The sequence below is a fragment of the Anser brachyrhynchus genome (assembly GCF_964034855.1).
Source record: "Anser brachyrhynchus genome assembly, chromosome: 14".
Taxonomy (NCBI): domain Eukaryota; kingdom Metazoa; phylum Chordata; class Aves; order Anseriformes; family Anatidae; genus Anser; species Anser brachyrhynchus.
In genome coordinates this window covers 9,280,915-9,294,974 of record NC_137709.1, presented here as the reverse complement: position 1 = coordinate 9,294,974, position 14,060 = coordinate 9,280,915, and the positions used below count along the sequence as shown (strand labels likewise).

The 14,060-nt window shown below is 62.0% G+C and overlaps 2 protein-coding genes across 9 annotated transcripts in view; both read left to right on the top strand.

Moving 5' to 3' along the window:
- Positions 1-8,674, top strand: part of UIMC1 (ubiquitin interaction motif containing 1) — a 37,497-nt gene extending 28,823 nt beyond the window's left edge. For 3 of the 4 annotated variants that reach the window (XM_080555184.1, XM_080555182.1, XM_080555181.1), the window contains 4 exons: positions 4,672-4,750; positions 6,260-6,380; positions 7,913-7,976; positions 8,256-8,674. In XM_080555184.1, the coding sequence (XP_080411310.1) occupies positions 4,672-4,750; positions 6,260-6,380; positions 7,913-7,976; positions 8,256-8,491 (500 nt within the window). In that variant the 3' untranslated portion in view covers positions 8,492-8,674. The remainder of the gene's footprint in view (positions 1-4,671; positions 4,751-6,259; positions 6,381-7,912; positions 7,977-8,255) is intronic. The other variant, XM_080555183.1, reaches the window with a different exon arrangement.
- Positions 8,675-8,817: 143 nt separating this feature from the next.
- Positions 8,818-14,049, top strand: HK3 (hexokinase 3; the record flags this gene model as incomplete). Of its 5 annotated transcripts, XM_080555161.1 has the most annotated exons (19): positions 8,818-9,339; positions 9,429-9,483; positions 9,573-9,735; positions 10,040-10,188; positions 10,296-10,415; positions 10,495-10,590; positions 10,687-10,786; positions 10,869-11,052; positions 11,199-11,354; positions 11,438-11,671; positions 11,764-12,068; positions 12,149-12,288; positions 12,432-12,551; positions 12,636-12,731; positions 12,843-12,942; positions 13,049-13,232; positions 13,304-13,459; positions 13,578-13,811; positions 13,914-14,049. In XM_080555161.1, exons 1-19 carry the CDS (start codon positions 9,038-9,040, stop codon positions 14,047-14,049), a joined length of 3,030 nt encoding a protein of 1,009 aa, XP_080411287.1. In that variant the 5' UTR covers positions 8,818-9,037. The 5 variants fall into 5 exon arrangements, with proteins under 5 accessions (XP_080411287.1, XP_080411286.1, XP_080411284.1 ...); XM_080555160.1 differs by having other exon boundaries at positions 12,432-12,731; XM_080555158.1 differs by having other exon boundaries at positions 8,818-8,986; positions 9,142-9,339; positions 9,573-10,415; positions 12,432-12,731.
- Positions 14,050-14,060: the final 11 nt, after the last annotated feature.

Genomic DNA, 14,060 nt, shown 5'->3' with positions numbered 1-14,060 from the left:
TTAGTTGCATACTGGGTTATTAAATGCGATCTAAATCTGTAATGTTTAAGCAATTTGAGCAAGTCAGAGCTAGTGCAAGAGCTGTAACTTCTGCACTCCTCTAGCAGGAAGAAGTTTCTCCATGTAATCTTAATGCAGAGTTGATGTAGCTTTAAAATACTAGGTCCTTGTTATACTAAATCTTTGAGGATGTGACATGGGTCCTGTCAAGCTAACACGAGCCAGAGTAGCAGCTGTTACTGCTCGGTGCTGGATTTTGGTGGGGAGTTCTCTCTGCAGGCACAAACCAGCTACCAATGCAAAGGGGGAGCAGCTCGTGCAGATCATGCAGTATCACAGTTCCTCTCCCATCCCGATAAAGGTCTTATCTGCACTACAAAACAGAGCAGAATTTTTAGTATGCCTTTTAGCAGGAATGGCTTTGGCCCTGTGGTAGTCGGGTCCCCCGTGTGCTTGGATTGTGGGTATATCCATTGATCCTGGGGAATCCTGACTGTGATCAGGAAAAGGCTTTGAAATTTTTGGCAGTGCAAGGGAATTTATTCTTTCCTTTGGTGTTGGCTTTCAGCAGGACGGACTTCAAGGCTGGCCTTTCCACTCTGCTTCCAGACTGGTCTCCTCGGGGATGTTTGTAAGGGTAGTTATTTTGGAATTGCTGTGCTGCTATTCTGCCTTGTTCAGAACAATCCCCCCCCAAAAAAGAAAACTAGCCTGGAATAAAAGGGATCTTGGTCTGCAGTAATGGCTCTAAGCAGAGCAGTGGTTCTGGGACAAAATCACAGTAATTTGGGTTTTCTATTGCCAGTTATTCTAGTATTTTCCCTGTAGAGACCAGGCTTTATTAGCCATAACACTCTTCAACGCATGTGTTGTTTGGGCCAGGGCTCTTCACGGAGCTGCGGGCTCCCCGTGCCCCGAGCCGCGCACTTGAGCTTGGAGGAAAACATAACGTGGGGGAGAGTCCCGATGCCTGCTGGGCTTTGGCTCGTAGGGCACCTCCCTCCAGCTCCCAGCGAGCGTACCGAGACAAACATCCCCCCGAAAGACCCCAGCTGATGGACTGCTCGGGGGGACTTGGGATGAGCAGGCGGGGGAGATGTTTAGCTCAGCAGAGGTCAGACAGTAGCTTGGCACATCTCTGCAGGTACAACAGGACTCTGCTTCTAGGGCTGTTATCTTGGCACCTTTTACTAGCATAAAACCTCCAGGTAAAGTAATGCATGGGGAAAAAAAGAGCTGGGAGAGCTGTTCGCTGAAGCAAATGCCAACTCCGATGTCGGTCCAGAACCTGTCCCCTACCACTGCAGCACCACGTCCTTCTGGCTGGATGCTGGCTTCCTAAGAGCAGAGCAACAGTCCTGTGCGAAAGGAAATCCAAGTGCTGCCCTCTAAGCCTTGTCCTGATCTGTTTAGGAAAGACAGCTTCGCTTTTCCTTTGCTGCACCGGGTCAGGGGTTCCTGATCTGTCTTCAGACTTATTAATTGGATTTGCTCCTGATGGCTTCAGTACCGCTGATTGCTGTAGCTGCCAGTGTTTGCAGTTTTAAAATTACAAAAGGATGGATCCTTGCTGGTTTTGTTTCTCTTCTTCCCTCTTCTAATCATGCACCAAAGTCTTTCAGGGGGATCTATAAGGAGGGCAGCTCAGGCTGGCTGATGTTTAAGGACAGGTTTTCAAATTAGGTGGCTGGGCAAGACGAGCTGCAGTTGCTTCACTTACGTATATACATGGCTGCCCTGGCTGGATGCCCAGACAACCACATACCTGGACAGTATGAAAATCTGATCATGAATTTCCATTTTCCTGTGGTCTGAGTAAATAAAAAGGAAGAGCCTGCTGTTGCTTTAGCTTCCGTACCAGGTTGGGGGGAGGTTCAGGTCCCAGGTTTCCAGTTCAGTGGCTGGTGTTAATTCCAAGTGAATGAGCAGAGCCATGGAAGTGTTGTGCCAGCTCCCTCTTCCTTCGTGCCTCCAGCTGAAGGGCTCACTTGTGCGAGGGGCTCTTCACGGAGCCACCGGCTTCATTGCCTCCTGCTGCTGCCCATGCACGGATCTGCTGGTCTCTGGAAGTGAGTCTTGGCAGTTACTGAGCACATCAAATCGTCTTGAGCTTTGGGACATACTCTATTCCGATCGTCCTCCATCTACGTGCTCCCATCTTGTCAGTTCCCAGGTGAGCCTGGGGAAATGAGGATTTGCACATCCCTTCCTCCCAGAGCCCCGAATGCAGCCTGATGCAGCTGTCAATCTTCAGCGCAGCAGCAGCGCTGGTGCTGTTAAAAACCTCCTGACATCAACAAGAAGTGGCACTGATACAGTGGAAAGAGTAGCAGAATAGGTGCAGGGAAAAGCTTCTCCACTCCTGAACAGGGACAAGACGCTGGCGAGCCTGCCACTGATAGGATTCTGTGCCTAAAGCAGCGTGGCTGGCAGCGAGGGCGGGGGAAGCAGGTGCAGAGAGGAGCAGACGGCTCGTGCAGCAAGGCGAGGAGCTTGGAAACGTGTGGCCTTGCCCCTCTGCGTGCTGGCATCTGGCTGAGCTCACCTGGCAGCCCCGGGAGAGGTGCTGAGGGTGATTTGCCAGCCAGGAGAAATGCTGAAGGAGTGAACAGGCTGTCCTCAGGCTGCAGGGTGCCTGGCCCAGCTCAGCGCCTCGCACCAGGCGGCGGCGCAGGGTTCCCATCGCACGGCGGCTCAGGACTGCTCTGCGGTCTGGGAGTTTGCCCAGCGGCAAGTATGTTCCCAAGTTCCCGACCCCCCCCTTTGCCATGGGCTGCTTCCCGTGTGTTTTGGCAGGGGTCGTGCCTCGCCAGCGTTTGTGGGGACGTGAGCGGGGAGGGCTGGCTGCTGCGCCTCCGCCAGCCGCTGGCACCGCCGGCCCTGTTCTCTCCCCTGCGCCTGTGCTGTCAGCAGCACAGCTGGGGGTCTTCCCCTGGGCACGCGTAGAGCTGGTCCCGGAGATCTCTAATGGGCCCATTATGCCAGATGTGTTCACTGCTTTTGGAAGAAAATAGAACTGATTAACACCTGAGCTGGTGCACGAGGCTCCTGAGACGGTGTTAAAAGAATATTAACAAGTGCGCGCCGAGCCGGAGAGCGGCTTTCACCGCGCTGTCAAACGCGCGGGAGTCGGGCTGTGGGGAGGCTGGGGGGCCGGGGGGTGGCCGCGCTCAGCTGTCCTCCTGAGCACGCTGCCACTTCAAATCTGGGCCAGGCTGAGCTAAAGGGAGACGCCCGCTTTGGTGCCTGTGAGAAACAAGCTGTTGGGATCCGTCGTCGCCCACGGGACAGCGTCCACGTCCTAGGAGACGCTCGAGCCTGTTTCTTCAGCGTGGATGTCCCCCTCCAGCCCCAGCAGCTCCCGAGGACCTCACGGCGCATCTGGTGGTTGTGGCTGGTCAGCGACTGCTAGCAGGGGAAGGGCCTTGCTGTGTCAGCACCGTGGGTAGCTACTGGGGCTCGTGGGGTCGCCGGATGCTCTGGAAATGGGGTTTTGCAAAAATTCCGGAGGATTCCCTTTGTCCCGCACAAAATTCTGTGCGCCCCTTTCTTTGCCACAGCTGATGAGCCAGCAGTAACAGCTTTGTCATGCCCGTAGCTTGGATCCGGGCCTTTCTCCTAATGAGAGCGTGGAGTGTGGCAAGCAGTGCTTCTGGGCTGTGGAACAGCTCCGTGCATTGCCCCTCGGCCAGATTGCCTGAGAGTGCTTACTGTGACATCTGCTTCGGGGCCGGGGTCTCGGATGTCCCTGGTGGAGCGAGCTAAGATATCCGACGTGTTCCCCGAGGGTCTTTGCTGGTGGCATGTCAGCAGGAATATGCTGAGGAATTCAGCTGAAAGAGGCAACGCTCCGACGTGCTCCCCGCAGCTGCCCGGGGAGCAGGTTTGGGAAGGCTGCTCGGGCTTGCTGGGGGAACAGGGATGGTTGCACCCACCACCTGCGCGCTGCTCAGGCCAGCATCTCGCTGGCTGCCTCCGCGTGTCGGAGCAGCACCTTCCCTGCTGCTGTCGGAGAGCAGAGCTCTTCATCCAGACACCTCGCGGAGCTGTGCGCAGGCAATTGTTCAGATCGAGGTGGGGGCAAAGCAGCGACTGCGAGGCCAGTTGTTGTAACCCTCCCACCCCAGCACGAGCTGCGTCCCTCCCCGGCGAGGCTGCCTCTTCCTTGCACGTCTGCAAAGGGCTGGTGCCCCTGCGCAGCCTCAGCCCTCCTTCCTCCCCAGCCTCGCAGCTCCCACGCTCCCTCCCCTGCAGCAGACACGGGTGTTTAGCTTGGCAGCGAGCGGTGCGGCGATGCCGGAGCAGCTGGGTAACTCCGCTCCCAGGCTGCTGCGCTGCCGTGCGTCAGCTTCAAAATTACTGTAAACTGCATACTGTTGATCCAGCTGTTTCTGGTGGAGGACAAGTTCTGGTGCGAAATGGCTAGCTGGCTTCTGAGGCTGGGGAAGGCGACTTCTTCCAGAGCCCTCCGAGAAGAAAGGAGAGTTGGCCACCCCCACTTAGGCAGGAAAGGAGATCCTGCCCATCCCCGTCCCGTGTTTCTTTGCCTCACTTTGCGTCCCTCCTGCTGCCACCTTTAGCGAAAGAATGAAGGGTGTTGCATGTGGGCGTCGTGCAGGGGTGATTTGGGGATGGATGGCAGGCAGGTAACCTTTTCTGTTTTGCCTCCAGTGCTCACCCGGCATCAGAGAGAGGCCAGAAGTAAAGCTGCCGGTGGTAACAGCGGCCCAGCGGCCTCAGACATTGACAAGTAAGTAGGTATGCTTGCTCCTCCAAGATTGTCTCTGTGCTCCAGCTCTAGCTTGTCCCTGGATGTCTTCATCCCTCTATAAATGCTGGCTGTTGGCCTTACAGCATCATTTCCCTAAGAAATTACCTTCGCTTAGCGCCTCTTGTTGCAGTGCTGGGTATGTTTACACCGAAACAAGAGGAATTTGCTGTTCTCTGATTTGCTTATTTTTGCACTAATTCCTTCCAGCCAAATCCGTGGTGGGCCAGGGATGTGTGGTCTCTGGCCATCCTGGAGGGAGCTGTAGTTAAAATGTTGCTAACTGAGGCAATTTCTGCTGGGAGATTTGAGCTTGGTAACCCTGGGAAAAGAAGAGGCTAGGACAGGGAGGCTGTCAACATGGCACCTGTAGTGATATTCTTAATTAAATTAGACTTTCAGAATAGCAGTGGCTTTGTTTAATCTCTTCCCATGCAGCCCCTCCTCCTGCCACCTACACAAAGCATCATAAGAGAGGATCTGACAGTAAAATCCCTGCTATGGAAGCAATTTTGCTGTTACAAACAGTGGATGGCAACATCACTAATGGAATTAGGCTAATTATAGAGAGGACAGCTTCTGTTTAGACACATTATCTGGGTAATCAGCACTGACTGGAAAGAAAATACGGGAAAAGTACTGCAGAGTTTTGCTCGATGGGGGCTCTCCATACGCATTTTAGAGCCTGGGGTGAGTTTTACTAGGAGAGTGCTGCTTATCAAACTGAACACAGCACTGCTGGGGCTGGTCCCTGGGGGCTCGTCTCTTCCTGCAGAAGGTCCATTCCTGAACAGCTCCCCGGGTGGATGCTCTCCCGAAGAACCAGTGCCCTCTTCTGCATGCTCTGGTCCCCGCCGAGAGCTGGCGTGGAGGCAATTACAGCCATATAAATCCAGGCCTGACCTCCATCTTCTTTCACCCAGGGTAATTTTCTTCCCAGGCACACTCAGTCGTCCTGCGTGAGCCTGGGCATCTCCTGCACAAACGAGGGGGTTCGAGGAGCGCGCTGCAAGGGAGAGGGCACCTGTGCCAGCCCTCCACCAAGGACTGTGTGCTGTGGCTTGTAAAATGGAGATAGTACAGAGAAAGACTTGATTTACTAGTCAGACAAGCTCATCCAGCCCTGGTAAAACGTCTTTCTGATTTAACACACTTGGTTTGCTTTTCAGGCAGAATTTAACTCCCTTTTGCAAAGCCCTCGCACTTCATTTCTGTGGATTTTGACAGGGTGCTTTATGTCTGGGGAGAAATCAGCAGCGGTTGAGATAGTTAGATGAGCAGATTTGATTACCGTCCCGCTGCTGCAGCAGCAGGAGACAGAGGAGCAGGCAGGGAAAACTGATAATCGCCCAGGCTTTGTGCTCGGCGCTGGCCTGACCCCGCTGCTCAGTCCTGATCTGGCGACACGGAGGAAGCAAGTCACGGCCGGTGGCTGGGAGCCCAGCACAGGGCGAATCCTAACGTGGTGCTCTGTCCTTTCGTGCCTGGCAGGTGTGAGAAGTGCTACCTCTGTAAGTCACTGGTGCCACTGCTGCAGTATCAGAGGCACGTGGACAGCTGCCTCCAGGCTGCTAGGCAAGCTCAGGGAACCAGGAGGCTGCGAAGCGCCAAGGTGAGGGGCGACCACGCAGACCGTCTCCTTTACTTTGCGCTGGGTTTGGGGCCGGGTTGCCAGCAGGAGTCCTTTCCTTGGTCAGTGGGATGAGCCGTCCTGGCACGGGATTGCCTGGCCCTGTGCGTAGTAGCCCTGGCCAGAGAACTTGTTGCCTTTCCTCCCGCGACGCTCTGCGAGAGCGGGGACCGGTCCCAGGGGTGAGCTAATCCGGCGGAGCTGCCAGTAACCTCTCCAGCAGGCAGGCAGCCAGCCTGTCCCGCTGCCAGACAGCGCGCCTCGGTCCCGCAGCCTTCCTCGGCTGAATATAGATGCCGTGGAGGGCGGTGTCAGGGTGACAGGCGCATCTGACTCCAGCCACAAGCCTCTTCCCTCGGGGAAGGTTTGGAGCCGAAGCTGTGGGAGCCGCTCCGTGCCTGGAGCATCCCAGGGGAGCTGCGGGGAATGAGCACGGGGAGGTGTGCCGGCTGGGGGGATGTGGCAGGAGCACGGGGAGCAGCTGGCTCGCGGTCACCCACCAGGTGTTGGCCCCCACCGTGCCTTGTCCTGCTCGTGGTGGTCCGGGGGGAGCGCGGGGAGGGGTCTTCTTGGCCTTCCCGCTGGCTCCTGCGGGCAGAGCCCTTGTGCCTGAGCTTTGCCTGTGCTCAGAAATGTGATTCTCAGCATGAAGATGCAACATGATGTCTTAGTTTCCTATAATCCCTTAAATCCATCACAGGCCTCAGCCCTTTGGGGATTCAGATGCAAATGATGAGATTTCTGGTTGATGATTTTGGCTGGGACAAACCAAGCGCTGCGTGGCTCGGGGAGCTGCGGGGCACGGCTGCTCCTGCGTGTGACCGGCTCCGTGGGGGCCGTTTGACTCCGTCCCCGCGCCCCACGGCCGGCTGGCACACGGGGCTCCTGCGTGCAGGCACCACGGGAAGGAGCTGGGGGTGGGCGGCCCTGGGGGTGGCTCGGAAAGGCTCTGGGTTTCCTCCGGCTCTGCCTCGTGCCGAGGGGGGAGCAGGTCAGGGTCCTGAGCCGCTGGGGAGCTTTTTGCTGGTAGCACGGCGTTCCTGCCACTGCCAGTTTTGGGGTGCTTGGCAGCTCTAGTCCTGCAGCTGGGATGCCAGTGCCTTCTGGGGCAGGGAACCGTCAGGAGAGGGGACTTTGCAGGCAGGCTAAGTGTCCTTCCCTTGGTCTGTGTGACCAGCGTTGTCACATCAACGCACGAGATGTGCGTTTCTCGTCTGGCTGTGCCGTGGAGGAAGGCTCTTCCCAGCAGCACCAAGCCCCCCGCCCTTACACGAAGCAGGACAGAGCCTGCCCTCAGAGGCACGGTGCCTGGGGGATGTGCCTGAGATGTGGTGCCCAGATAGCCCCTTACAGCCCCGTGCTCAGTCACTGGGCTCGGGGGTGGCTTCCTGCCCCTGGCGTCCCATTGTATCGGGCTCTGCTCTGTTAACTGGCCCCAAAGCTGCCCCGGTGTCTGTGCCCGGATGGGTTCCCTCACGACAGCGCTGTGACAGTGTTCTCCTCTGCCTTGGCAGGTCGTGGGAAGGCAGGAGAGGGGACTCATCAGCATGCTGGAGATCTCGGAGAGCAAGTCTGCAGGTGGGAAGCTGCTTTCTGTGCCGGGGTGAGGGCTGCCAGACCTCTCCTTTTGGGGCTTTGGGGTCTCAGCTTGGGCTGTGCAGGCTGAAGGAGCCTGCTCAGGAGGCTGGGGGCTAGCTGGCCGTTGGCACCCCCTCGGGAGCCCCACGCCTGCTGTGAAGACTTGTGGCACTGCCCAAGATGTGCCAGTGATGGCACGGCCCAGCTCCATGTCACTGAGGTCCTGGGGGGGGGTCAGGGTGCTGCCCCCACGGGTGCTGACGTGCCCTCTCCTTGCAGGTGCTGATGAGGGGACCCCCCTCGCTGGACTAGGACGACGCTCCCCTCCCGTGCTCCCAGCCCGCGCCGAGGAGGAAGAGGGGGAAGAGGCGGCCGGGGACGGCGCGAGCTCCCTCCCGCGCCTCCCTTTCGGCATCTCCGCGGGCTGCTCGCTGGACTCGGCGCCGCGCTCGGCGCACCGCTTGGGCAGCCAGAAGCAGCCCAGAGCCTGCCGCCGGAGGAAGCGCAAGTTCTGAGAGCTGCTCCCGCTGCCTGCTGCTCCCCCAGCCCTCCCTTTTATACGTTTTCTACGCCGTGAGCCGAGCCGGGAGCGCTGGGCGGAGCAGTGACTGTGTTTTGTAGGTGCCTGCGCGGCTTCGCTCCCTGTTAAAGAAACGGAAATATATTTATGTATGTTTTTATGAAATTGCAGCAACACACTGAGTGGTGCCGTCCTTCTCGGGGGAGCAGAGCGCAGAGTGGGACCCCAGGATCGGACCCCCCAGACCCCCAGCCCCATGGCCCCAACGCAGCACCCATGGGCCTGATCCTGGCTTCTATTGCCAGGGCAACGGGGAGCGGCGTTACCAACGGTTCTGCCCCCCCGCCCAGCACACCCAGGGTGCCACCAACGGGTGCCTCCCGCCCGCCGCCATGTCCAGCCCCAGGCGCCCCGGCTCCCAGCCCAGCCGCGGCGGCAGGGCCCCGTGGAGCCCCCGCGGGGAGAGGGGCCGCCTGCCCCCCGTGAGCCGGTGAGGGGCTGCGGTCCTGCAGCTGGGGGGGATGCTGTGGGGTTGGGTGGGATGGGAAGTGGGGAGAGAGCTGGGCCCCCACCCCTCCTCCTTGCCCCCACCCTGGTTTTAAATGTCCCCTCCCTGGGGAGAGACCAGCCTCCGGCCTCTTGCAGGTGCGTGGGCATGGTGATGTGGGGGCAGCAGCCTTCTCCTGCGGCGCCCAGCCTCGAGGACAGCCTCTGCGCCATCGCCGTCGTGGGGCGCAGCTGTGCCCTCTACCCCCGGCTGCCCGGTCGTGACGGCGGCGGGACGCTGCCGAGCCACGACGCTGCCCAGACCTCGGCCCCCTGCGGCAGGGACGCGGAGGGGAGGTGGGGAGGCCCGGCCGGGATAAGGCCCCTCCGGCCATGCTGCGGCACGGCCGGGGGCTCGGTGGGTGACGCCACATCCCCCCACGCAGGGCCCTGGGGAGCTTCCAGCTGGGACACCAGGACAACATCCCCTCCTGCACGCCGGTAAGGCCCGTCCCTGCCTCTCCGTGCCCAGGGAGAGGTGTCCCCTGTCCCCCCTGTCCTGCCGGCCTGCCCTGACCCACTGTCCCCAGGTGCAACGGGCGCTCATGTCGCTCACCCCCTCGCTGGAGAAGCTGCAGGCGGTGAAGTGCCGCATGCTGGAGGCCATGGACAAGGGGCTGAGCCGACAGACGCACGCACAAGCCACCGTGCGCATGCTGCCCACCTTCATCTGCTCCACGCCTGACGGCACCGGTGAGGTGGCCGGGGGGACGTGCTGCTGCGCTGCCCGCAGCTCTGCACGCCTCCCCGGGGTGCCAGGGAAGGGTGCCGCAGGAATCCCCTCCTCGGGCTGGTTTTGGGGTCTGAGAGCTGCCCTTGTGCGGGGACAGAGGCCAGGAGCCAGCTCCCTGGGGCCCTGCGGTGGTCTCAGGAGGGGAATTGCTGCTTCCCCTGGGGGTGGGTGTCACTGGGACAGGGTGAGGAGCGGATCCTGGGCTGGCGGGTGGGGGCTGCCACGGGCAGGTCTCTGCCTGACGCTGCCACCGCTGCCCCGTAGAGACGGGCGACTTCATGGTGGTGGAGCTGTGCCAGAGCCACGTCCGCACCCTGTTTGTGACCCTCCTGGGCGACGGAAACCAGAGCCCCCAGCTGATGTACAAGATCTTCGAAATGCCAACGGACATGCTGCAGGGAACCGGGGAAGCGGTACGGGGGGGCCCGTGGCAGGGGCTGGGTACCACAGGGCTCCGACCACCTCCCGCACCCGGGGGTGCTGGGGCAGGGGGGCAGCTGCTCACCCTGCGCCTTTGCAGCTCTTTGACTTCATTGCTCAATGCGTGCACAAGTTCCTGGAGGAAATCGGCAGCCCTCAGCATCGCCTCCCCTTGGGCTTCGTCTTCCCTTTCAGCTGCAGGCAGACGGGGCTGGGCAAGGTGAGCGGGGCAGCTGGCCGGGGGGACAGAGCCACCCCCAGGCTGATGGCCAACGGCTCGCCCCCCGTGCTCTCCGCAGGCCGAACTCATCTCCTGGTCCAAGGGCTTCCAGTGCAGCGACGTGGAGGGGAAGGACGTCGTGCAGCTGCTGCAGGCAGCCATCAACAAGCTGGAGGTGGTGGGGAGGCTGTAGGGCGCTGGGTGAGGGGTGAGGGTCCCGGCTGGGGGCTGCCCCCCGCGATGGAGCTGACGAGGCCCTACTCCCCGCCAGCTCTACCACGTGCAAGTCATCGCCCTGCTCAACGACACCGTGGGCACCATGATGGCGAGCAGCTGGGGGGGGAAGCCCTGCGAGATCGCCCTGGTGACGGGTGAGCAGCGGGCGGCCCCGTGCCACGGCGCGGCGGTGCTGGGGGGGCTGCGCCGGCGCTCAGCCCCCCTCGCTCCCCGCAGGCACGGGCACCAACAGCTGCTTCATGGCCGAGGCGGAGCTGGTGGAGGTGGTGGAGGAGAGCAACGGCAGGATGTGCGTCAACAGCGAGTGGGGCTGCTTCGGGGACGACGGCGCCCTCGGCGACGTGCTGACCCCCTACGACCACCGCGTGGACCAGGAGTCCTCCAACCCCGGGGAGAGGAGGTGCGGCGAGGGAGGGGGGTCCTGGGGGGCCCCTCGCAGCGACGGGGATGCCAGCAGGAGTGAATGCCCCCCCCCGTGGTGCTCTCAGAGGGCTGGGGGGTGGTGGGGCTGTGGCTGGGGAGGGGGCTGACTCCCACCGCACGCAGGTTTGAGAAGATGGTGGGCGGCCTCTACCTGGGGGAGATCGTCCGGCACGCCGTGCTCATGCTGGCTGCTGAGCAAGCACTTTTCGTCGGGGCCAGCACCTCCGTCCTGGGGAACAAGGACGCGTTCAAGACCCAGCAGGTCCTGGAGATCATGGAGTGAGTGGCTGGTGGCCAGGAGGCTTGATGAGTGGGTGCCCCCAGCCGCAAGCGGGTGGCCCCATAAGTGCTCTCCCTTGCAGCAACGAGACGGGCATGGCCAAGGCGAGGAGCGCTCTGGAGGCCCTGGGGCTGCAGCCGAGCGAGCGGGACTGCTGCCGGGTGCAGCAGATCTGCCGGGCGGTGGTGAGCCGCGCCGCCGCGCTCAGCGCCACGGGGCTGGCCGCCATCCTCAGCCTCATGTGCCGCAGCCGGGAGCTGGAGCGGCTGGTGGTCAACGTGGGGGTGGACGGCGAGCTTTACCAGGCCCACGCCAGGTGCGGGGGGGGGGACACGGGGCTCCTGGCTGGGGACATCGCCCCTTGGGATGCCTCAAGGGCAGCTCTCACCCTCCTCTTCTTCCCCGCAGGTTTGGGGAGATCCTGCAGAGCGTGGCGGGGCTGCTGGCCCCCGAGTGCACGGCCACCCTGGTGCCCTCGGCGGACACCAACGGGCTGGGGGTGGCCATGGTGACGGCGGTGGCCCAGCGCCTGTTGACCCAGCGCCACGAGGTGGAGCAGCTGCTGGCCCCGCTGCGGCTCAGCCGCGCCGACCTGGAGCGTGTCCAGGCGCTGATGAGGCAGGAGATGGAGCGCGGGCTGGGCCGGGACAGCAACGCCGACGCCTCCGTCCGCATGCTGCCCACCTACGTCTGCAACACGCCCGACGGCACCGGTGAGGGACAGGGCGTGGGGAAAGGGGCCTGATGGGGGGGTCTCTGGCCCCGCTCACGCCCCCAGGTGTGCTCCCCGCAGAGAGAGGCGACTTTCTGGCGCTGGACCTGGGGGGGACCAATTTCCGGGTGCTGGTGGTGCGTGTGATGCAGGAAGGCATCCACATGGCCAGCGAGATCTACGTCGTCCCGACGTCCCTCATGCAGGGCACCGGCGAGGCGGTGAGGTTCTGTGCGGGGAGCACGGCACCGGCCGAGGGCTGGGAATCGCCTCGGCCCCTGCTGCCCCGGGGCTGCCTCGCTGCACATGCCTGGGGACAGCCCCCCCTGCGTCGCTCCAGCTTGACCGCAGCCCCTCTCCACAGCTCTTTGACCACATCATCGAGTGCATCATGGACTTCCAGACAAAGCAGAACCTGATGGAGCAGGTCCTGCCCCTCGGCTTCACCTTCTCCTTCCCCTGCCAGCAGCTGGGCCTGGATAAGGTGAGGGGGCGGCGCTGGCCCCGCGGGATGGGAAGGGTCCCCGGGTGTGATGCAGCCTGGCCCCTGCTCCTGTCTCTCTTCCAGGCCGTGCTGCTGACCTGGACCAAAGGCTTCAGTGCCTCGGGCTGCGTGGGGCAGGACGTGGTCCAGCTGCTGCGAGACGCTGCGCAGCGCAAACAGGTGGGGAAGGGCTGGGGACCCCTCCCCTGAGCCCCCGGGTGCCAGCCCGCTGGTGACACCTGGAACCCACCGGGTGCCACCAAGCCACGTGTCCCCATCTCCTGCCTCCAGCACGTAGCGCTGAAGGTGGTGGCCGTGGTGAATGACACCGTGGGAACCATGATGGCCTGTGGCTATGACGACCCCAAATGTGAAATCGGCCTCATCGTGGGTAAGGGGCACCTCTGCACCTGGGGGGGACTCTCCCGTTCCTCGCCCCAGCTCTCCGGGTGCTGCCGGGGCTGGGGCCGGCGGGTGACAGCGGCGCTGGGCTGCAGGGACGGGGACCAACGCCTGCTACATGGAGGAGAGGAAGAACGTGGGCACCGTGGAGGGGGACGAGGGCCGCATGTGCATCAACATGGAGTGGGGGGCCTTCGGGGACAACGGCTGCCTGGACGACATCTTCACCACCTTCGACCGGATGGTGGACGAGAAAACCATCAACGCGGGCAAGCAGAGGTGGGCGAGGGACCTGGCGTGGGCAGGGCTCTGGGGGGGCACTAATGCAGCCGGGGCTGTGCCTGGGGCAGGTTTGAGAAGCTCATCAGCGGCATGTACCTGGGTGAGATCGTGCGCCACATCCTGCTGGCAATGGTGGACAAACAGCTCCTGTTCCGCGGCAAGCCCTCTCTCAAGCTCCAGACCAGGGACATCTTCCAGACCACGTTCCTCTCCACCATCGAGACGTGAGTGTGGGGAGCCCTCGTGTCGGGGCTGAGGGGCGCGGGGTGCTGCCACCTCCACCCCGTGCAGTGGGATGGTGACGGGGACAGCGACACTAACCGTGGCCCTGCTCTGGGCCAGCGACGGGCTGGCCCTGCAGCAGGTGCAGGGCATCCTGCGCGACCTGGAGCTGGACGCCAGCTTCGAGGACAGCGTGCTGGTGCGCGAGGTGTGCCAGACCGTGTCCCTGCGGGCGGCCCAGCTCTGCGCCGCCGGCCTGGCCGCCGTGGTGGAGAAGATGCGGGAGAACCGGGGCCTGGCCCAGCTGGCCATCACCGTGGGGGTGGACGGCACCTTGTACAAGATGCACCCGCAGTGAGTGCGGCGGGCGCCCTCCGCGTATCCATGCCCCGAGTAAGGGGTTTGGCGCACGGGGCGGCCCTGCTGGTGCTCAGCCGCCTCGTCCTGTCCCCGCAGCTTCTCCCAGAACCTCCAGCAGATGCTGCAGGACCTCGCGCCCAACTGTGCCGTCACCTTCCTGCAGTCGGAGGATGGCTCAGGGAAAGGCGCCGCGCTCGTGGCGGCCGTGGCCTGCCGGGAGACCAGCCCCTAGGGACAGCCCCG